Genomic DNA, 23,742 nt, shown 5'->3' on the forward strand with positions numbered 1-23,742 from the left:
CCCCCAAACCATTAGCACTTGCATCATCTGGGAACTTGGGGAAATGTACATTCTCAGGCCCCACTCCATACTACTGATTCAGTAGCCTGTGCTTTAACAAGCCCTCCAGGTAATTCTGACACCAGCTAAAGTTTAAGAACCACTGCTGTGACACTTTGCTATTCAAAGTGTGGTCCATGGATTGGCAGGAGCACCTGGACCCTTATTAGAAATGCAGGACATCAGGATGTCAGAAACAGGACCTGCATTTTAACAAGGTACCCAGGTGATCCTTACGCATATTAAAATCTGATAGCCACTGCTCTAAGGGTTAAATCAAGAAACTTACCAGTGGGAGAGTAGCCTCTATTCAGAGGTTGTCAAAAAAGACCTCAATAGATACTTTACATTTATATATTGCCTCTCAGTTCCCTCTGTAATAAAAAAGGGGGAAGAAATGTATAAACCTCTTGGCTGCAATGTTCAAAAAATGCATAAAGGTAAACTGTGTCTATAGTATGAGTTGGGGAGCAGAACTATTATCTGGGTAGCAGAGCTATTATCTATGTAATAAATCATATGTGTGTATATACATATATACATATGCACATGCATCTACATACTTATATACATGTACACATATCCTACAATGACCTAGAAATATTAGGTGAATATAGTTTTCAGATCTAAATTATTTTGAAAATTCAATTTTTTAATTCAGTTTTCATGTACAAATAAATCTAAGATATGTTTTTTTGCCTTTTTTGTTTGTTTTGCATCTTTTTATCTTAGATTACTTTCTACCTTTGAATTTAATTTTCTGTAGGAATCTCTTTAGAAAGCGGAGGAGGTTACAAACTTTCAAAGCTCTGTCTCATCCCGACAGAGTGATTGTAACTATGCTAAGGAATCAGTAAGACAAAGCTGTCTGTGGAAGTAAGGAAGTTTGCCTCTTTCCAAGGATTTGGCCTTTTGCACTGACTACTGGTAGATCCAGTGGACTGGGAGAACAAGAATAGTTCACCAAGTAAAATCTTATTTGTAAAAATATTTTTAACATAGAAACACATGAAAATTAAAGGATTTTTAAAATCCTTTGAAATCTTTGCACAACAAACACCCCCGTATGTAAATAGGACTGTCACTCGGTGTTTGTCCACAACTAGAGCTCCAGATGAACCAGTGTAGTGCGCGGTGACAGGAACAGCTGACTCATTAGCAGAGAGCAGTGAAAGGTAATTAACCCTGGGAAAAGTACAGCTGCCGTGCGGGCTGTTCCTTTCTGTAGGATCTGATTAGAAATTAGTGTTAAACCACTGATTCTTTTTTTTTTTTTTTAAGACTTTCACTCTCAGGTGTGTCCCTAGAAAAGGTTCTCAAATGTATTTATATACAAAAGGGCTCAAATCTAAAAAACATTTTCTGATAACAGTAGACACCTGTTTTCTTGTTGAGGGGGAGTTATTTTGAATGAATACTATGTTTGACTATTCAAGATTGCTCGTACCCCAACCCATACTCCAATAGTCAGTATGTAAATTACTTGAAAGGATTGTTTTATATAGTTAATAAGCTGTAGATAATTGCCATTTAATTAAGTTTTCTCTTCTTTCTTTCTATTTTTCCTCTGACGATGTTTCTCATCAGTAGCAATGGAAACTTTCCAGTTCAAATCCAATGAATATTAGGGAAGGTAAGTAAAGACTATTTAAAAATAAACTTTACCCCCAAAGAGAAAAGATTCCTAACTTTTCGACAGCCTTTGAAAACTTGAGAAGTTAAGAACTTGGTTTTAGGGAACAACTAAAGATGTTCAATTTTTTTAGTGTTGGTATCATCACGCTAATTTGCAATTTTTTTTTTTGAGGAGTGCATACGCTTGCTCATCCTGATTGTGATGTCACATGGCTCATATGAAGAGCATTAATACCTTAACCCAGTTAGAATTCATATATGTAGCTAAAGAATGTGGTAGACAGAATAATGTTTCCCCTTCCCCCAAGGGAAGTCTGTGTCCTAATTCCTGAACCCTGTGGATATGTTACCTTACAAAGCAAAAGGAGGGTGATGAGATTAAGAATTTAGTGATGGGAAATTATGTTGAATTATCCAGGTAGGCTCAATTAGTCATATATTCCATAAGAGAGGGTAGCAGAATGAGTCAGGGAGATGCCACATGAGAAAAACTCAACTCAACCCACCATTGCTGGCTTTGAAGACAGAGGAACAGAGCCATGAGCCAAGGAATTCAGCCACCTCTAGAAACTGAAAATGGAACGGCTCTCAGTTTACAGCCAGCAAGAAAACAGGGACCTCAGTCCTGTAACAGCAAGGAACTGGAGTCTGCCAACAGCCCAAATGAGCAAGGAAATGAATTCTTTCTGCCTCCAGAAAGGAGTGCAGCCTGATTTGGTTTTAGCCTAGTGAGAGTGTACCAGACTGTGGGCCTACAGAGCCATAAGAGAATATATTTGTGTTGTTTTAAGTCCTTAAATTTTTAGAAATTTGTTACAGCAGCAATAAATAACTAATACAGCAGATGAGACACCCAGTAGATGGGATACATTTTACAGCTGGAAATATAAATCCAGTGAAGACTTTCCTGTGTGTGAACAAAGAGGAGAAAAAATTTCTCAAAAGACCAAGACTGATACAGTCTTTAGAAGTTAGAATATTCATTTTTAGATCCTAGAGATGTTTACCACCAACTCTGAGAATTCCATCTTTCACTTTGCCACACCCCCCCCACAAAACCCGTCCTACACACACACACACACACACGCACACACTTCTCCACATGATATTTTTGTAAACACAGTGTATCATTCAAGGTGCAAATGAATACATAGCTTTATTGGAGTGTTTAGTGAGACTGTGTTTTACTGAGTAAAGGCGAGTAGAGTGGAATGTCAGTGGATGGAAGGCAAGGTTCCTGCTGCAGAAAGAAAGCTGATCTGACAGTCCCAAAGTATGCTGAGCCCAATGCTTAAAAGCAGACGGTTATCATGTGGAGTCTGGTTCTACCTCCTGCTACCTGTGTGAACACTGGGTAAGGTAGTGAGCTCACTTGGTTTCCTTTCTTCACATGTACAACTGCTAATACCTCCTTATAGACCCATCATGATGACTAAGGAAAAGTGCTTGTGAGTACTCACACTAGTCCCTGTCACTTGGTAAGACTGCAGTAAAGGTGAGCTAAATTTATTTAGAAAGCACTTTGTCACTTTACTATTTTGATAAAAATAGTAGATTACTTTTGTCTTTCCTTGTGGCGAGTGCCATCTTACCTCCAAAACAAGTCTTCAATTTACAGCATATGAATAAACCTTGGTTAAAATAAAATGTTTGAGTGCATAATAGTCAGGACATTCTGGCACATTACAAGTAAGAAAAGTGAGGGATTAAAAACTAGGAACTGGATCTAGTTTAAACAAATTAGAGATCTTCCTAGACGGTTTTCTTGCCAAATTTGAAAAAAAAAAAAAAGACTATATTCTAATTTTATCTTTGGCTTTTATTCTCACAAAAGGGCCAATTTAAATCATAAACTATAATTTTTCATATAAATTCGATAAAAGTAGACATTAGGGAAAATCTGGCCATAAATTCCATTACATTTCATGCTTGTTCTCCTTTGCATTTGGGGATCTGACATTTCAACTTAGGGGAAGACAAAAGTGTAAAGTCTCCTTAGCTGGCATAGCAGTCAGACAAAAATCTATAGAGTCCCAGACGCTATGCGTCTGGGATGTTTTGTATTAAAATACAATTTATAGAACACTATCTCAAGCGTCAGAAGAGTATTATTTTTGGCTTACTTAATTCAATAACCCTGTATTGAGCACCTACTCTGTCCACAGCATTACGTTATAGTGAAAGGACAGTAAGGCACAGCCTCTCACTTCCATGAGCTATACTGGCATGGAGAAGATCAGATGGACGTGAGTGAGGTAATATCAGGCACAACAGAGAAATCAAGATGAAGGTTCCATCAAAACCCTACTGGGATCCAGAGTTCTGTGAGATGCTCTCACTTAATCCACTACATGAGTGACAAATCACTTTTTTGCAGAAAGAGTTTGCAGTTCTGACACTGAAGGGGAAAGTTCCTTGGAAAGTTACAAATGAACAGATTCTAAGCATTTAATTTTAATTATTTAATTTTGACCATCCAGTCTCTTAATTTTAGCTATTTAATTTTGACCATCAAGTCTCCTTTGACCCTTATGTAACTATAGAAAAATATGGCTTTAATACATGGTCAGCCAGGCCAACTACAATTTCAACTATTTGTATCTTTCCAATTGACCTTTGGGACATTTATTTATTTTAGTCAAAGTTCTCTAAATCTCTCTAGGGATGAATTCTTGAGGAAACATCATTTTCTACAAGCTTATCCAATCTGGTCCCACTGTGCCTCTGCCTCCCTCAATAATTAGGCTTTCCACATCTCACTGGAATCCTCAATTGCCTGGTTTGTACTTGTGACGACAAGAGTTGCACTTCATATATCTTTACATGCTCACTGTTTGGCATGGAGCAATCCATTGGTTGATGTTCAATAAATGTGCATTAAACCAGTAATAACTAAATTTTTTAGAAGGATACTTTTATTAAAAGAATCTGTTTAAATTAAGCATTGCATTGAGAATAAAATCCAAGGTCATTCTGCAAAAATCCAATGTGCCATTGGCCTCAACAATTGAGGCTCATGTCAATTTTTTTTGGTAAGTTTCAGTAGATTCTCCTATTCTATTTTTAGTAGTCAGGTGATGAAGATAAATGACCTTATTCTTTTAATTTAAATTTACAGAATATGGTGAAGATATTTATGAAAAATAGTTACTGTTGGGAAAAACAGCAGACTTGCTAGAAAAAAAATCTAAAAATCTCTTTAAAATGGATCAGGAAAATGAAAAATGTCTAAGCCTAAATATCAAGCATACTGTGTAACAATCTATATAGTAAAATAGACTAAGTAGAGAAATTTCCCTTTACATAATAAAAATTCTGATTTTTGAATCAACAAGTGCTCTTTGAACTTTATTACAAATGTTTTGACATTATAAGATTATTTAGTATAGTTACTCAAAATAGCACATCCAGTGTTGCAACACAAGCCTTGAAGTTAAGTGGTTAGTTTAATAAAACAGAGTTTCCATAGTTACCACAGGAGAACAGAGGATAACTTTTATTTCTTTGGCAGTCAGGAAGGAGCTTTAGAAAAAAGATGAAGCAAACAGATCCAAGCAGCTTCATTATGGGGAACTTTGCACCTGATTGGCTTTTAAAAGAGGAAACTCTTGATATTACAGGAAATTAAACTTTGTCCCACTTAAATGTATAGCAGCTCATTAAGAAATATGAACACTTCCTTTCTCTGGGCATTTGAATGAGATTTTGAGTCAGAGGGAAAGCTAGCTTAATAAGATATCCCTATGAGATATATTTTTGCTCAAGGTGTTACCTTAATAAACCATCCAATAAAACAAGTGGTTAAAAATGCCATTTTAGAAGATGGCGGTGCCATCTTCTAGATGCTTTACAGGGCAGAGCATACAATCTTGGGGCTAACATTTTGTCGAAAGGCCTGATGGAGGGGAAGTGGAAGCCCATGCTGGTGAAGAAGTCTCTTTGTGCCAGCTTCATTGTTTTCTCAGTGTTGCGTTGAGATGTGCTCTCTCGGAGTGCTAACGGAGGTCACTTTCGGCGTTGTCCTCTGCTGTGTTTGCCCAAGGAGTTCTTCACAGTTGACTGTTGAGAAACAAAATGATGTGGTTTCAAGTATCTCACCTTCAGCTCCTGAGCCTTTAAAGCAGCAGTGATTAACAGGACTTTTACAAAGTTTCTATGTAGTTACAAGGACAGTTTCAATCTTCTGTCATTTTTTTGCATTAGCTATGATTATGCTTTTACCACAAAAATGCATTTGTTTTAAAGGTAACAATACAGACTAGGAGAATAGCTTATGTTTCATCTATATTTATCAGCACTCACTGTACATTTGTGTCTTCATTACCAGGAAATATTAAGGGACATTGTGCCATCTATTCCTGTTTACAGTTTATTATGCAGAGATAGGAAACACTTAGCATGTAAAATGAATGTAGAAATTATTCCTGGATAGAAACACGGACATTTCCCACTCGTTGGCTCTTTCTCCTCCATCACCGGATCAGAGTGTAATTGTCAGTAATCAGGCCTGCTTGCCGCTGATAAAACCACTCTGAATGCTAGCAGCCTTCTTTGTGTGATGACTCAATTATTCCAGAAGTGCCTCATCAAATCTGCCCCATCAGCTGGGCTAATAAATAAGGAGAAGAAACTGGCCCCCCAAAGCAAATTATAAATCCATTTGCATTAACCATTTCGCTGGTCCATGATCTAGGCAGAAATAAGCATGGCAGATTGTGTTAAGCTTATTTGAATATGTTTATAATGTTTACAGCATGCAACTTTTTTTTTTCCCACAAGGTGTTGGAATTATCAGTCATGAATGGCATCTAAATGCAGTTATGTTAATTGCGGCAAGGCTTTAAGTATCTTTGAGGGCTATTTTGTTACTTAAATCAGGTGAAAGTTAAATCCTCTTGCAGGGAGAAATATGGGTGTTGCACAAGTTTTTGGCATTGCTTTCTAGTTCAAGGAGAAGAGGCTTGTGTTTAATTTTTGCCTGTACTGGAAGGACAAATACAAATACTATAGTGACTGCTGGTACAAGTACAATTACTTCATATCTATCACAGTGGAAACCAGAAGTTATTTTGATGCTCTGTATGACTTCAGTAATTTGCAAAGCAAAAATTGCATTTTCTGGGAGGAGATCAGAGTTGCCATAGCACTCCTTGTACTTAAAATTCCTTGAAAGATTCTAGAGGACAGAGATTTCAAAAAGCCAGGCAAACCAGTAAAAATCAATTAAATCCATTCATGGAAATTTTGTACATTGACAAATCTTATTTTTATTCTTTTAAAATGACAAACTCTGCTGAATAACAAGAAGGCTTTTTTTTTTTTTTTTTTTTTTGAGTATTTGAACTTCAGTCATCAGTCAGGGAAGCAAAAAACTGTTCAAAATGGATCATGAAAGGCGATTTCATTGCCAATATCAAAGAATCAGTCTTGTTGAATATGTAATGATTGAAAATCCAGACATTCTCCCTGAAAGTAAGCAATACCATTGACCCAATTTGCCAAAGGAGCTGGTTTTCCTGCAGAGTAGTATCAGTTTTGCTGAAGCTCTTTTCTCTACCACTGCTGTGATCAGGAGTTGAATAGAGGCTGATGGTAAAAGTAAAGCTTGTGGCCAATAAACAGTATTTTTCTTTTCCTAAACCAACTTAAAAGAAACTCACTACTTCTCTTCATTGGCTCCAGCCAACGAAGCATATCCCCTAATATCAACCTGGAGAGTTAGGCAGAAGAAAGCCGTCTGTCTTTGACAACGTAAATATACATTGGCGATAGGCTGACATAATTTTTATGTGCCAATTTTTATATATGCAATCTCTAACTATGACAGAAAAATCAATTCTATAGTTCATTGATTAGAAATTCAAAAGTAGGGGGTTTGGAGTTTCATTAGACATTTAATGGAGCTACATGGCAACTGAGAAAATAAGGAACTTGATTGTCCAGGTTATCATTAAGGTTTCTACAAAATGTGACTCTAAGTTAAAACAACTGCCGATTCATATAAAAATAAACTTGGAAACTATAGACTGTAAAGGACTTGCTTTAGCATTCAAAAAAGTAAACTGAGCCAGGATAACCTTACCCCCTCCTTTCTCATCATTCTACCTGATGAACAATTGTTGAAGATTTTAATCTTTGAAAAATGGTTAGGAGATTAAGACTGTTAGAAGTTGTGGAGACATGGCCTCAAAGGATAGCAGTGCTAGGGTAAATATGCTGGCATTCTTCTGTTTTTATCTTACTCTTTAAGAAACTAACTCTGAGAGTGGTCTCTGCAGCCTGTATTAACATTTTAAACTTCCGAGAAGATCCTGCCATACATTCCATCCTGACTGAAATACAACACTCTGGTTCCATTGGTGAGAAATTCCAAAGAGATTGGTGGTTGTGGTGAGCTCCTTTTAGTTATTAGTTAAAGGGCTACAAGTGTGACATACCTTTCTTATTAAATTTATTAGCTCTATCATTAGATTTTTTACTTTGAGTGTAGTTCAGAGGATTTAAAAAAAAAATATATTGTGTTTTTTGGAACCACAAATACATCTGTGGTTTTCTCTTTAAGGATACAACTGATATACACATCATATCACTTTAGGTCATTCACTCCCTCCCGCCCCCAGACCTCCAATAGAACATAGTCAGGTATACCCTTTTAAAAAATAACACAGCAGATTCATTCTAATGCATCATTGGTTGAAGGAACTGTCTTTTTCAGAAGTAAGTAGTCACCCATGAAGCAGCTGTAAAGAACTGAGAGGCCCTAATTATTGGCATATAGTAAAGCAGACAAATGAAGTACTTTGTGATGACTCCATTTAACAAGTAAAGCCATGTCTTAATTAGACAGCACATTTGAGGACCGTGTAGCCCATTAGGCTACTAACACTTTGGTAATTGTCATCTGGTTTTATCTTTTAAGATTGCTGTTTCATAAAAATGTGAGCTTTAATGAAAAAGTGTTCATCCTAGTAGTGGGGCTAGAACTAATGGTCTTGCCAGTTGTGGGAACTTGGTCAAGATTCCAAGTCTTAACAGTTCTAGAATGTCTGTTTTCTATGAATATATTAGTAAGTCCTGAAGTTTTACAAAATGATTCAAGATCAGTGAAAGAGACTGAAGTATGGCAGTTAATAAAAGTGGGTTTTTAAAGGTATTCTCTCGCTGTACTAATAGGACACATGTAAGGAACAGAGGGAACCAATTTCTGTGGAAGATTCCTTTTGGTAGCAGCCAAGAGTGCATTTCCAAAAAGCGGGGTTGGAGGGGGGCCTGGGGGTGGAGTTATTAATGATAGACACATGGGATGGGGAGCCTCTAAAGGGCTTGAATTTCCCATTTGTATTTTGGTGTACTTGGACTTCTCAAACCCCTTTGTGTCAAATCATATTTCTAAACTTATATTTTGCTGGCGCCCTCTGTGCACTTCTCCAAGTTGATCTCAGCTGTGCTGCCTTAACTCTCCTCCCTAGGGAGGGGAGAGACAGCAGATGGGGTTAGGGCAGAGGGCTGATGCATCTGACAGCAAACGGCCGGGTTGTTGAGTGGAAGCTGCAAGCGTCAGGAAGCTACTTTTCCCCTGAGAACCAACTAACCACTGAAGAAAGTTGAAAATGAGCCCTTTGAGAAACGCTATTAAAAGTAGTAAAAAATTGCAATTGTGCAGATGATGTGCTGCTGTGTGCTTATTCGGATGCTAATGAGTTTGACATTAGGGAACTCAGAGGGTTTACAGCTACTCCCTTATGTGATTCAGTTCTTTATTGGCAATCTTTGAGAAAATAAATGGAAAATGTATTGCTAATAAATACATAACACGATAGGGTATTAGACAAAAAGCCATTACTTTCAGGATTTAGAAAGAGCTTTGCTCACCAGTGTGACTGTTTTCCAGGATCTTTTGTTTTAGGTTAGAGTGTGGCAAACAAAAGGGAATAGGCAGGTGGAAAGCTTCGGGACTCTTTCTGAACTGAGAGTGAAGTAGAATCAGCCAAATGCCATTTGTACAGAATGACTTTTTTTTTTTTCCCCAGTTGCACTCAAACACAAACTAAGAATTCCCAAGCTCCTGTGCCCCTTTCCAATTCTGACATCATGTTCAATAATCTGCTCTATCACTTGATAGAGTTTTATACCTATTTTCCCCAGGAACTACAGTTGATGACTTGAGTTGAAGAAGATCTGCTTAATGTCTGGTCAAAGCTTACAAGCAATACAGAAATCTATGGTTAAAAAGCCACGCACTTCAATCTACTGCAAGGGGTAAAATACAGGAAGATAGAAATCTTCTGCAAGGAAGGTTGGTAGCTTGTGTTTTAAAATACCAGAACTGCCAGATATACACATTTTAGATGTGCATTGATATACGTGATATTTGTATAAATAGTCCTGCTCTAGGATGCTGAATGTACTATGCTGAATTTCAAAGTTTCCTCTCAAGGGCCAAATGGTCTGAAGACAGATTCTCTTCCCATTCCTGGGACAAAATAGAGGTGAAGCAGCTCTGTGTGGTATGTCTGAATGCAAAGTAAAACAAGGGTAAATCGTGTCTATGGAAAGCAAGTTAAAATATTGGCCAAAAGCATTACAAGCATTATATGAAAGTCTCATTCAAGAGAGTTCTAAACAAGAACAGGATGAATTTTGAACCTGTCTTTTGTGATATATTGAGTAGAGTACTTTCCAAATCTTGTGTGAACTTCTTCTTTTCGTGGTTAAAAGTAAAAATACTAATGATAATAGTACAAATACTAGTAGATAATACTATCCAATTTCCCTACCAAATTGAAGACATAATATATACATATATAGTTTAGTAATTAAGACCAGAATGAATTTGACTACCTTTAAAAATATAAAAGTCTTTTTCTCATTGATATTGTAGTATACAATTTTTCTTTCTCTCTATGGTAAAGCCCATCCAGATTACAGGTAAAAGTGTCAATGCATTATTGTTCACTTAATTTTTACTACTGATCTTCTGTTTAATTTGATACTCTTTCCTTCTTTTTATTTTGATCTTAATAGAATGAATTTAAGGACTTCTCACTGAGGTGGACAAAGAAATTTTGTCACTTTGACAGAGCAGGGCAAACCAAGTTGGCAGACAAGTTACCTGAAGAAAAAGGGAGGTAAGGCAACATTTTGTGTTAAAAAGGAGAATATGTTGAAATAAAATGTATCCAATCAAAGCATTTATATAAAAGCTCTCCTTTATAACAGCACTTGGTGGATTTGCTTTGAAAGAAATTTATTGTTAGTGCTGAATTTGGAATTGGGATTTTTATCAGAAGCATGATCATTTTAATATTTAATAATATTAAACAGGTAGAGTCCTTTTGCATATTGATTGGTTTATATTATTTATTCATACATGTTTACCCTAAAAGAAAGCTTCAGCATTAAAATTGTCTTTAAAAATACATTTAAATTCATTTGTATTAGAAATTAGTTTACTGAAGAATCAATTAAGAATAAATACGTGAGATAGTTTAAAAGCCTGTTTTTAAAAGCACTGTAGATGAATTCTGAAGTTAATTCCTACAAACACTGGAAAGTAAAGAATTAAGTTGTCCTTGGGAAAAACCTATTAAAAATAATTTATCTCTATATGAAGTAGCTTGTCTTCTAACAATTACATATTTGTACACATACATCTTAATATATCAGTAAGAAAAAAAATTCTTAAGGCCCTTTTAGGGTATTATTTAACCCAAGTTGTCTTTAAACCGGGCATATTAAAAAAAATACACAAAAAGTCTCCTAAAACATAAAGCTGGCGATTGCCCCCTTATATCACAAAGCTGTGACTCAGAGGCCGTGGTACAGCGACTAATAGAAATCCTTGGCACACGTTGGCTACCTAAGGGAATAATAGAACTATTTGCTGGAGTCGTTTGGCAAAAGGACACAAACATATGGCTTTGGTTTATATTCAGCTTTGCCAGTTGTGTGAAGTTACAGGATGAAGTCGACAAAGCAGTGACAACTCAGAAATGAAAAATGAAACTCAAAATAGACAAACTTCCTTATAAAGCTACACAAGCTTGTGTCAGGTCGAAGATTTCTTTTACTGGAGTGCATTTCCAAGTGACTCTGGAAATCCCTGTGAGAATCACTTCCTCTAAGGGGAATGGGAATGAAATTGGCTTTCAGAAAGAAGAGTTTTCCAGAGAACTGTACTTGCTCTGATGGTGGACTAAGTCTGTCTCTTCCTTAGGTGTAGTTTTTGTCAGGGTGGGAAAGATTAGAGCAGACAAGAGAGGTATTCTAAATCTAAAGGGGACACATCATTCTATTCCTTAGCTTTCTGTGCAGAACCAAAGGTAGTATAATAAGAAACATATAAGTAGGAACAGGGAGTTGGAATCAGGGATAAAGATAAAAGATTCAGAAAATTTTCATTTTATCTAGAATAAGGGATTTAGAGAAGGTAGAGAAAATTAACATGGTATCTTGAATGATGCAAAAAACAGTTTTTATTAGTTTACATTTTTTAAAAATTCATTTTTTGATGTCCTCTCTCTGAGCAAATAAGAAACATATGAAAAGAAAACCAGAAAAGAAAAAAGAGGGTTAAAAGAGAGAAAACAAATACTTGAACATTCCATCTCAATATTCTCTCAACAAGAAAACTATTCTTTTAGTATTAGAACTCATGTTCCCCATCCATTCCCTGTATAAGAGGGAGACAGCTTTTGTTGCCGCTTTGGGCTGATCCAAACCTGTATTTAAAAGAAAATGATGCCAGAATCCACAAAAGAAAGGGCACTCAGTGTAAGGTTCTTTGTTCTTCAATCTGGCCAAATTTCATTCTAAGATACTGGCATCCTCCAGTTGTTTCATTTTCTGGGTTTAGCCCTTTCCAACTTCCTGAGTTTCTCTTTGTTATTTTTTTTTAAAACTGAATTTTGTAAAGGAAGCATCCACTGAGGATAAAAGGCTCCTCATGGAGAGGACCCCAGGACCTCTTCTCAGCAGCCATAGAGCTTCCTCTCTCCATTGCCACGTGTTCCCTGGGATTGAAATGACATCTAACAAGAGTCATGTGGCACAACCTACAAAAATGCATTGCCAGTCCAAAGCTCTGAGGAGGGAAACAGAATGAAATCTTGTTATAAATGGAAATTATTGCAAGTTGAGTGTATATGAAGGACTTCTCAAATTAAGGTAGCTACCATCATAAGATTATGTGTAAGTAGAGTATGAAGTTTAATTGTATCAGGATTTTGAGAAGTTGTGCTCAAAATGTTATGATCACTATGGCTTTTTGTATTAATGTAACAAATTCAAGATTACTCATACGTATTTGTATCCATCTATCTATCATCTATCTATCTATCTATCTATCTAGGACACCAGTGTCTATAGTTCTATTGAAAGGAAAAATAAAACTTCAATATCACCAAAAGATATTTTTTATCCAGTTTTTAAGAAATGATTAAATATTTATTGGAGAATTTTTTTTTTTTTTACCATTAGGTTAAAGTAGGATTTTGAGTGAAAAATAAAATCAAAGGGAACTAAATTTCCTCACATAGCAGTAATTTGTTTGTGTGACTGAAAACAAAATTGATTTTATAAACTTTGTGTCCTGTTCCTTGAGGCTCTCCTTTCTACAAACCAACAATTTCAGGACTTTCTCTTCAGCTCAGAGGAAGGCTCCCGATCTATATACTGGGTGATGTGGACAGGAGATCTGCTGATTGCCCCTGATGTGAGGGCCAGTAAGAAAATATGATCAAGTAAAAGCAACTAGGAATTTCCAATGGGTACCTGTATATAGGGTTGCAAGTATATAAGGATGTTAAGTAACAGGTTTCCAAATTCAACTAAGTAGTTAAATTTCATTTTTATGTTCATTTTTCTTCTTCATTGCCTATCTACTTACTTCTTATTGGATCTTGCGTATCCTTCCTGCAAGTTTCACTTCTTTGCCTTCTTTATCTCATAAGTTTCTTTCCCTCTTGCCATTTCTCCTCATATTAACTCCTCTTCCCAGAGAATGAAATCTTGTAAATTTTTTTTCATGGCTTTATTATGAATACCAGGTAAGAACCACTTTTTTCTCCTTTTCATATTTGTACATACAAATCTTCATACTTGGGGCACCTGGGTGGCTCAGTGGTTTAAGCCTCTGCCTTCGACTCAGGTCATGATCTCAGGGTTCTGGGATCGAGTCCCGTATCAGGCTCTCTGCTTGGCAGGGGGCCTGCTTCCTTCTCTCTCTCTGCCTGCCTCTCTGCCTACTTGTGATCTCTCTCTGTCAAATAAATAAATTCTTAAAAAAAAAATCTTCATACTTGTAGGCTAGGTGAATTTTCTTAAAGTAGTTTCAGATCAGGAAAAACAAATGGCAAAGCGTATTTTTAATATTTTATCTCTATTGAGAAGTAGATTATCAGAGCCAGGAAGAACCCATTATAGGAATCCCAGAAAATATCTTGACTTGTTCCCATTCATAAACAACAAAATGAGATAAACAAAGGTTCTAAGAAACCTGAAGAAGGACAGTTTTGTTTTTTTTTTAAAGGAAATCAGATCTCTGTTTTGAGAAAGGAAATGACTCATTAAGATTTGCCAGATTCATTGGAGACTTGTCAATAGCATTTGGGACTTCCGCAGTAAAAATGATCAAGTCTCCTCTTACAACAGAAAAAAAAAAAAAAATGTTCCCAGCGAGAAGTGTAGTTTCCCATATTGTAGCATGTATTAGTTAGGTCAGTCTCCTGAATCATGCCATAGCCATGGGCCTTCTCTATAGGTCTGGAAGAAGTTTAATGAGTGGGAATTTCACCCCTACCCCTGCCCTGCCACACTTACCCCATGCACTGAGGTAGAAATCTCTTTAATGCACCATTCCCAGCAAAAGGTACTCACTGAATATGAAGTTTGATTTTACAAAAATTAAGTCCAATTATTGGGAGTTTATTAAAATCCACAAAAATAGTCCATATAAAAGAATAGTTAGAAATTTCTCCTCCCATATATAAGGTTTTAGAAAACAAAGTCTTATCTTCAGATTGAGATCTGTCAGGAGAGCAAGCCATCTCATGAATGTTAAAAACTTCCACCCCTGAAAAGAAAGCACATTGCTTTATGTATCTGATCTTCTTATTCCTCAATGAACTATCAGACATGAGTCGACACTGAACTTAGTAACTTCTATTGTTCTTTGGTTGTGAAACAGAGAGAGAATTTGAAATCGATGGATTATATATTATGATCTCAATCCATTTCACTCATATAACTCGGCTCACAAGTTAAATTTGAAAACTTAGCTTTATGAATGAGTTACCAGTCTTTAAAATGTTTACATAGGATATATATGCTGTACCACCAAGAGGACAATAGCACCACAAAATGCAATTATGAGACTAGCATTCCAAGCATAATCAAGCAGAGGTCCATGAATATTTATGCATTCCTTCCAATGACTTTAATGGGGAGGCAGCTCATGGGGTGGCTGCAGACCCGTCAGGTCCAAGGGAATAACTGAATTGCAAAATGGAATTAGTCTTAAAGCTTTTATAAGGAAGGTTACATTTAAGTAGGTTTCTAAAACTTTTATATGTACCTGCTGGCACTGTTTGCAACCTGCATTTCAGTTTTGGTAAAGAAACTCATGGAGTTTAATCTTCACTTGCCTTTCAGGAGAGATTTTTCACATTGGTTAGGGAGAGCTCATAGCACCTGTGTGGCAGGAAAATATTAGAGTTGTGTTGAGTTGCTACTCACCCACGGGAGTAGTCTCCTCAGAAATAGTTCGTGTTTTTCATTGTTTTAATCCTCCTGCTACTGATCTCTCTTAACCGAGTTACTCATTTAACACATGGAGGGGAGTTTGCTTGAGTTGAGCCACTTTATATGCAACAGAGATACTCATGGAGGAGGAGGATTTCACAAAGCAGTGCTCACCATCCTGAGTAAACCAAGCCATTTTAATCCTAGGCAGTGTCGCATCTGTCATAAATTCATGTGGTTTTAAAAGAAGGAAAATCTACAGGAAAAAAAATCACCTCTGTTTTATTGTTGTTTCCTCTTATTATGTAGTTTTAAAATATTCATAATGATGGACCATTTTATTTAGACTAAAGCGACTGCAGCTTAGCAAAAGCAGTGAACACTTTTTGTTTGCTAATTTAAAAAACAGTTCAGAGATTGGTGTGGTGTTTATTATGAAATGATGACAAAAGAGTACTGGTGGTTTTAATAGTTTTAGCTTACAAGAGCTGTCGTTAATTTTGTCTGTAGTGTTGCAGGTGAAAAAATGCACAATGGATAAATAGTCTATATTGGTTTAACTGAACATAATATATAGTGTGTTCTGGAGTTGTTTGTCTCAATAGACTATGGTAATCAAAAGTAATGAACCTATTATGTGCAGGACCTTGGAGAGCGTCGAATGGCAGTAAAAGTGTGGCACATAAAAGGTTTATTAAAGGAAATTAAAGTCCATCATTGCCACACCTGCTCCCCTATTATAAGTCTATGGCAGGTCAGTGCCTTCAATCACAACTCAGCCTGAGAGCAGAGATGCGCCTCCCATTACCATTGCAGTCATACCACATACACGCTATGTCAGGATTTAAGGATGGGCACCACAGACAGCACCTTCTGCCTGCTTCTCATTTTCAAGCAAAATAACTTCTCACTGTTTAAGGATTCCTTCTGATAATGTGCAAAGGTGAATTAAACTAGACATTGTTGGAAGATTCTAGTGAAAACGATGGGAGTAGTCATGTCTGACTATCTCCAGAGGGACAAAAACAGCAGGCTTTTTAAAGTCTTTCTATTCTTTCAATAGTTTATTTGATTACATTTAAGATATTAGGTAATGATATTTTAGGGAGTTTGATGCAGACACATGCAGCACTCAAATTTCACTTTCCTCAGAGCTTTGCATGATTAGAACCAATATTTATTCTGGAATTCTGGGAGTAAATGTATGTCATTTGATGATTAACATTTCCAGTGGTATTTTGAAATGGGGGCATTTCAGTGATTGGCCTTCATGTTGCTTTTTTACACAGGGGATTACTTTTCCTGAAGTAGAGAGAGGTACATATCAGACAAGGTCTAGTAAAAATATGTTAAAAACTTCCACACCTGAAAAGAAAGCACATTGCTTTAGAAGCAGGTTTTAGTAAATTAGTCTGAAACCTTTTGGTTTGGCATTTGAGGTTTTGTCTACTTTACAACCACTGTTAATCAGACAATCCTTTTTTTTTTTTTTTCCCAATTTTTGTAATGCCAGAAGTGTTTGAATTGCTAGCAAACACTTATGGACAAGGACATCTGCCCTCTTCTCACTGTTCCCTCTGGTTTCAGCATCTATAAAAGTATTTCCAAAACTCATGGACTGCAAGAGCAGTCTCAGCTACTTACCTGCTGAGGCAGGGTGCTATTCAAGAGCGTGGAGGACTACTCTGTTTTTCATTATGACCTTCAGAACTGTCAAGGACTTGTTTTTGTAATTTGGTCAATGTCAAAGGAATGACCTCAGGACTTTGTGTTCATGTTACAGATGGATGCAGAGGCTGAAGATAAAACACTGCGTACCCGCTCTAAAGGAACCAAGGGTGAGTTAGCAAGCAGGTTCCATGACACCGTGCCCACCACACCATGAAATATGGGAGTTCCAGTACTCAGTCCCTAATGTGTAGTTAGAATCATTACAACTTCCTCAGGGCTTCTTTTTTTAAATCAAGCTAGGACATTGGATCATGGCATTGAGAGGCAAAATATTATGAACCAGGAGCTAAAGGACTCAGAAAAGTCCCAATGATGTGTGATGCTAATTTTTACAAAATGGCAATCATGAGTAGATTTAAAACATCCTGCAAAACAACATAAGGGTCAGCAAGGGAAGAATGCTTCATGGAGACCTCCAAATTATTGAAGTGACCTTTAACAGCCAAGGGAAAAGACAGAATTGTTAGTTTATTGCCAAAGCAGATTTTGATTTTTATGTTATCTGGTTTAGTGGCTCCCAATCTAAACTTAGTTCGAGTAAAATGATGATGTTTGTTTTTTGCCTGTCCCTGCTGGGAATTTCCGGCAGCTCCGCAAAGTAATGTTTGAAAGGTTTAACTTGCTGGTTATCCTTCTCTTTTTGTAACCAACAGATGGTAATGTAATATTGAAATATAAACAGGCCCTTGATGATCTAAACATCTGGAAAACAGGATTGACTGGCAATAATACCCCTTAAGGAAAATAACTTTTATTATAATTAGCTATATTTTTGTGACCCTTAATACTAAATGGAAAACTGTAGTTTCACCATAGCCTCTGAAAACACTCTGGATAGCCATTCCCCACCTGACTCTTCTCCCAGTCAGCCTTGCTAAGGAAGGGTTTTTGAGATTTACTGTTGAAAGTGGGCTAATCAGATGAAATGCTTTCCTTAGCTATGTTTCTATTTGTAGTCAAGGTAAATAATGCCTGTTTGAGTAAAGTCCAGAATCCCAAAATTTTCAATAAATTCCAGGATGATTTTTTTTCAGTTAAAATATAACCATCTCAGTAAAAATCATTAGCTATGACAGCCAAAAAGCAGAATAATGCTTTACAAGATGCAGGAATTTTCTTTATCCAAACAGTAGTTTCATACCATGGTAGTACCCCGTTTTACTTCAAGTTATATTTAAAGTAATTACATCATATATCCCAATATTTGGAATGCAGTAGTTCTTTTTTTTTTTTTTTAAAGATTTTATTTATTTATTTGACAGACAGAGACCCCAAGTATGCAGAGAGGCAGGCAGAGAGAGAGAGAGGAGGAAGCAGGCTCCCTGCTGAGCAGAGAGCCTGATGCGGGGCTGGATCCCAGGATCCTGAGATCACGACCTGAGCCGAAGGCAGAGGCTTAACCCACTGAGCCACCCAGGCGCCCGGAATGCAGTAGTTCTAAACATTAAATTTTTATGCCGCAAACTTCTCAATAGAATACAAGTTGAAGGAAAAAAAATGATTTGCATTGTTATTTAGGATAAACTTGCATCTGCCATAAATACCAGCATTCTAGGGACTGTGTTTGAATATGAATCCCTTCTTTTGACTTCTAAAAGCACACTATTCTAGCATACTTTTAAATGTGGGTCTTTTAATTTGCAATTCTTTTTGTACTTTGAATTCTTTTGGCACATAATATACACCCTTAAATAGAGCCAAAATGTTCTTCTAGAAATGAAACAACTGTTTCTCGTGTGTCATGAGTAATCTTTAAAACCACCTGTTGTCTTTCTCAATATGCTGCTTATCCTTGTGTAGGCAGGTATTTATAAACATGAACTTCTTTAATTCCCATCACTTGTCAGAAAAAAATCAAAGCTTTTTTTTTTTTACAAGATTCTTATTTTTAAAACCATGTTGATATTAACATGGCTAAAGCATATTTTCCTCTTTCTATACATATGAAATTTATGGAATATTATCTTGGGATGCATCCACTTAGTAAAACTTTCCATTTTGTATAAATACTTGTCTAATATCAATAAAAGTGTCATCTTAGGATTATTTTGAAACATTTCATATGAACAATAAAATTGATTTAAAAATAATTCAAGTCCTTCATGTTCTTGTAAGTTTTCAATGAATTTTTAAAGACAGATATTTGTATTTGGAAAATCAAATCCATTAATGCAAGGTCCCAGAGTCATCTAAGGCACTCAATCCTGAATCATCTGTTCTGGACCATATTCATCTACCCACTGGTATTCACTCCAAAGAACCAGAACCAGAAATGATCCTATTCCTACCCAATAGGAAGTTAAGTGGGGTCTGTATTAACCATTTATTGGTCATTATTTTTAGATGGGTGAAAAGTTTCAGTCATACAGTTTTCAAAACTAAACTGATTTTTCTTTCTTTTTGTCAACAGTGCCAATAGATTCTCTAATTCAGGAGCTCAGGTAAGATTTGTCCCATGTTACTTTTTCTAGTATCAGTTGGCTTTAATTATTAGAAGGTTTTTGTACATTTCAAACCTGAGAATCCCTGTGGTAGTAGGAGGAATAAGCCAACAAGCTTATTTGTCTATGTTGCAGAGGAGAAGAGAAAGGGAGAAACCACCCGTAATTGGTTCAAAACAATTAGGGCTCCCATTTTGATAACAAAACACAACATTTTGCTATAATGTAGTTTCCCACTTCCCTCCATGGAGTGTTTGCCCACTTTTGTGTCCATACCTCGCCTGTGGTTGGTTTGTGCACTGGTGATGAGTGAAGAACTGAATTGCCATCTGTGAGCCTGATTAAAAAATGACCCAAGTCCCAAGTTCTCAAGTTTTTGTTTTAAATAATTAGATAACTCTATCATATAAATTTTTAACTGTAGACATTGGAAGATAGTAGGTTTGTGGGTGTGTCCATGCATTTTCACCTTAGAGACTATTAATGTACCTAGGACAATGTTATGGAAATTCCATCATAGTAGGTTTTGCAGAATAAACCCCAATTAATTGTGGAGTTTGTTTTGTTTTGTTTTTGCAGAGTTTCTTTCAAGACGTAATTTATCTTTTTTTTAAAGTACATTTTTAAAAGGAAACACATGCTGACATACATATTTTGTATAAGTGATATTTTTTAGAGAAATTGTGTCAGGAGCAAGATGAATCCTTTGTCCCTTGTCCCTTATTTGCTATTGCAAACCAAGTCTCAAACCTTTTAATCCACCTTTCTGAAAACAACAATGGTCTATATGTGTTCCTCAGGGAAATGTTTGAAAACAGGAAGTTGTATAACAGCGTTTGATACACTTTGAAATTTACACTGTATCCATGAACAGTTTACATGGCTATTTTTCCAGGCAACTGTGTTCTGTGATTTCCTGAAGAAAAGGCTCTCTTAGTTACTTCCATGTTTCAGAGGATTCATTCTGTCACAGTTTTGGTACACTTATTTAGTGGAATACATATCTATCAGAATGGAGTACAAGCTTTCATGCTAATGCCCTTCTCTGTGGAAATCTGTTAGTAGGGAATCCCCGGTCCTGCTTATATTTTCAATTTCATGATTGAGAAGTTTACATTTTACATTTTAAATTTCTTGAGCAGAAAGGAGAATGCACCCACATATCAGGACAGGATTAAATGAATGAAGTGTCTGACTTGCTTAATCACTTGTTTTTAAATCTTCTCTCATTTAAAATTCCTGTTTGGAGACTTTATGTTCCCTATAGAATTATCAAGAGAAGTTTAAAATGATCAAGGGCTTAAAGTGCATGAGATGTTTTCCTATTAATCAATAGTTTCCTAGCGGTCCAATCAAAAACAGGGTACCCAGGAACTCGTGGTCTTCCCCAACTGTTGAAATAACTATGTCTCCAATCAGTCTTTTTAGGGACTCAAACCATTCTTGGAAGGGAAGTGGGCCTTTTGGTGATATGTCTTGAAAAATAACTTAAAAAGAAAAGAGAATTTTGAAGGAATGAATGAGTGTGTGTTTTGGCTTAAGGAGAAATCTGTAATTCATAGAGGAAAAGGGAGGAATTAGCAGAGAGAAGCAACTTTGTAGGAAAAAAAATGTCTAATATAAACTTCTTGGAGAAATAGAGATTACTATTTAAGCACACTGTTAGCTTTAGTAATTGCAATAAAACTAATAGAATATTGAGGTCTTGTCGTGTACCAGACATTCTTAAGCATTCTTCGTCACGCTACTGTCTCATTTAATCTTCACAAGAACTTTATAAGGTAGGAACTATGGTTTTTCCAATTTTCAGATGAAGAAAATGAAAATAACTAGTCCAACATTATACAGCTAGTAAGTAGTCCAGAATTCTGACTGAGGACAGGTTCTTAACCCCCAAGCTATGCTTTTCTCATACACAATACTACTCATCTAGAATACAATTTAAAAAGAAATGGCTTATTCATATTGTCAGCAGCTGGATTTTTGAAATTCTATATTTTAACCCTTAAGGCCTATTTTTCAACAGTTTAGGTGTCTGGAATTTGAACAAAGAAGATGTTATGATTAAAAGTAAAAATATTTCCTATTTTCCTAATTCTCTATGAGTTATTTTTTGTCAGATATTCAATTTTACCTAATTTGTCATCAGACCAACTCAGAAAGCTGGTGATAATTGCTGGGAAAATTCACTAGCAAACCCAATTCACCTATTTTTCTTTAATAAGAACAAGTTTATAAAAATTACTAACTGATTTTTTAATTTTATAATTACTTACTTTCAACAGAATATTCATGCTTAGGCCAAATAGATTCCAAATTGTTTCTTACATGATTTAAGTTGACTCAAGGGTAGACTTGAACTATCATTCTACGTAAATCTTGGGAAAGCATTCCGATTTATATAGAAGGTTGTATTTTTAGTGTCTTTGACATTTTTGTATGAATTTATTCATTTGCTACAATTGCTCCTCCAATTTATTCTGCAGATTTGTTGTGCTCTAGAACCCAGAATTTTTGTGCACCTGAATTCTGAGTATCTTAGGATATGTGGCACATTTTTCCCAGTGTAAAAGTTATGGCCATTTTCTAGGGAACATTGGCAACTTTATTTAGTTCTTCTTTTTAGAATGCATTGGACATGTTATTGCTTCTAGACCTACTACTTACAAAAATACTTATACAAATGAAGCTAATTTAAATATACTGTATATTGTTCATGACACTAATAAAAATTGATAGTGACATTCTCATCTTCTTATTATACTCTATGTCAGCTACTATCATCACCATTAAAAAAGCAATTTATAACCACAGGCCCACCTTTAATCACATTCCTTATTAGCATTTCCAGTCTTTCCTCCAAAACAATTCAGGTTACAGGTGATGTCAAGAAGGCATTCTCATGTCTTTCTAAATCATGACCATTGTATTATCTCTGCTTTTCTTTTATTACTATTATCCTTAATCTGATCTGAATGCTATTGCATCTACTAATATTGGTAATTGTCTCATGCATTGGCAAAATGTTTTACACCAGTCCAGCCCTTTCCTCTAATTAGGAAAATATATTCTAGCCTCTGAAATGGCTTTCCTATGTGACTACTTAGAGACACAAATAAATTCAAGACTCTTAAGTGTATTAGAGTCAAATCCCACTGTCCTTTCATGGTCTTATTGCTGCTTACCAATTGGTTGGCAAGTTTTGTAATGAAAATTACCATTTAGTTGTCTCTTTTTACTTTATTTTATTTTATATAGTTTCTTTCTTCATTTAAGAACTGTATCATTTGGCATTTTCTTGTAAGTTTAAAATGTTAAGTATTTTTTTTAAAGATTTTATTTATTTATTTGACAGAGAGAGATCACAAGTAGACAGAGAGGCAGGCAGAGAGAGAGAGAGAGAGAGAGAGGGAAGCAGACTTCCTGCTGAGCAGGGAGCCCGATGTGGGGCTTGATCCCAGGACCCTGAGATCATGACCTGAGCCGAAGGCAGCAGCTTAACCCACTGAGCCACACAGGCACCCCAAAATGTTAAGTATTTTATAAAGTCTGTAATCAATAGGCTATAGATTTAATCATAACATTTAATCAGCATGTGAAAAAAATTATGACTTACATGGGACGCCTGGGTGGCTCAGTTGGTTGGGCAGCTGCCTTCGGCTCAGGTCATGATCCCGGTGTCCTGGGATCGAGTCCCACATCGGGCTCCTTGCTCGTCAGGGAGCCTGCTTCTCCCTCTGCCTCTGCCTGCCATTCTGTCTGCCTGTGCTCGCTCTCTCTCCCTCTCTCTCTCTGACAAATAAATAAATAAAATCTTTAAAAAAAAAAAAAAGAAAAGAAAAAAATTATGACTTACAGATTTAGATGGTTTTCTCTTTTTTCTTCTATCTTATTTCATTCACAAGAGTTTTTATATCAATTAAACATTTTACTTAATACTTAATACTTAATAGCTTTCTTCCCTATTTTGGGGTGGGGCAATAGAGTTTCTTTTAATAAGTATGATTTTATTGCAACTACTTGTTGCACAGAGACTTCTGGAGATGACAACTAAAGGAAATAAAATAGACAGAAGCGGGTTTCTAAAGTTAAGAGTTCCATAAATCCATCATCCAGGTTAAAGGAAATAAGTAGCTATAATTACAAGGTTGGATAA

The 23,742-nt window shown here is 36.1% G+C and overlaps 1 protein-coding gene across 1 annotated transcript in view; it reads left to right on the top strand.

Annotated features, from left to right (window-relative positions):
* The first annotated feature begins 1,650 nt into the window (after window positions 1-1,650).
* The window catches only part of LOC111155420 (ST18, C2H2C-type zinc finger), a 112,973-nt gene continuing 90,881 nt past the window's right edge, over window positions 1,651-23,742 (top strand). Inside the window, exons 1-5 of the mRNA XM_022515563.1 lie at window positions 1,651-1,672; window positions 9,820-9,970; window positions 10,699-10,802; window positions 17,198-17,252; window positions 19,556-19,586. Coding sequence (XP_022371271.1) covers window positions 17,198-17,252; window positions 19,556-19,586 — 86 coding nt within the window. The 5' untranslated portion in view covers window positions 1,651-1,672; window positions 9,820-9,970; window positions 10,699-10,802. The remainder of the gene's footprint in view (window positions 1,673-9,819; window positions 9,971-10,698; window positions 10,803-17,197; window positions 17,253-19,555; window positions 19,587-23,742) is intronic.

Source organism: Enhydra lutris, unplaced genomic scaffold (genome assembly GCF_002288905.1).
Source record: "Enhydra lutris kenyoni isolate GAN:26980312 unplaced genomic scaffold, ASM228890v2 scaffoldscaffold41, whole genome shotgun sequence".
In the NCBI taxonomy this organism is placed as follows: domain Eukaryota; kingdom Metazoa; phylum Chordata; class Mammalia; order Carnivora; family Mustelidae; genus Enhydra; species Enhydra lutris.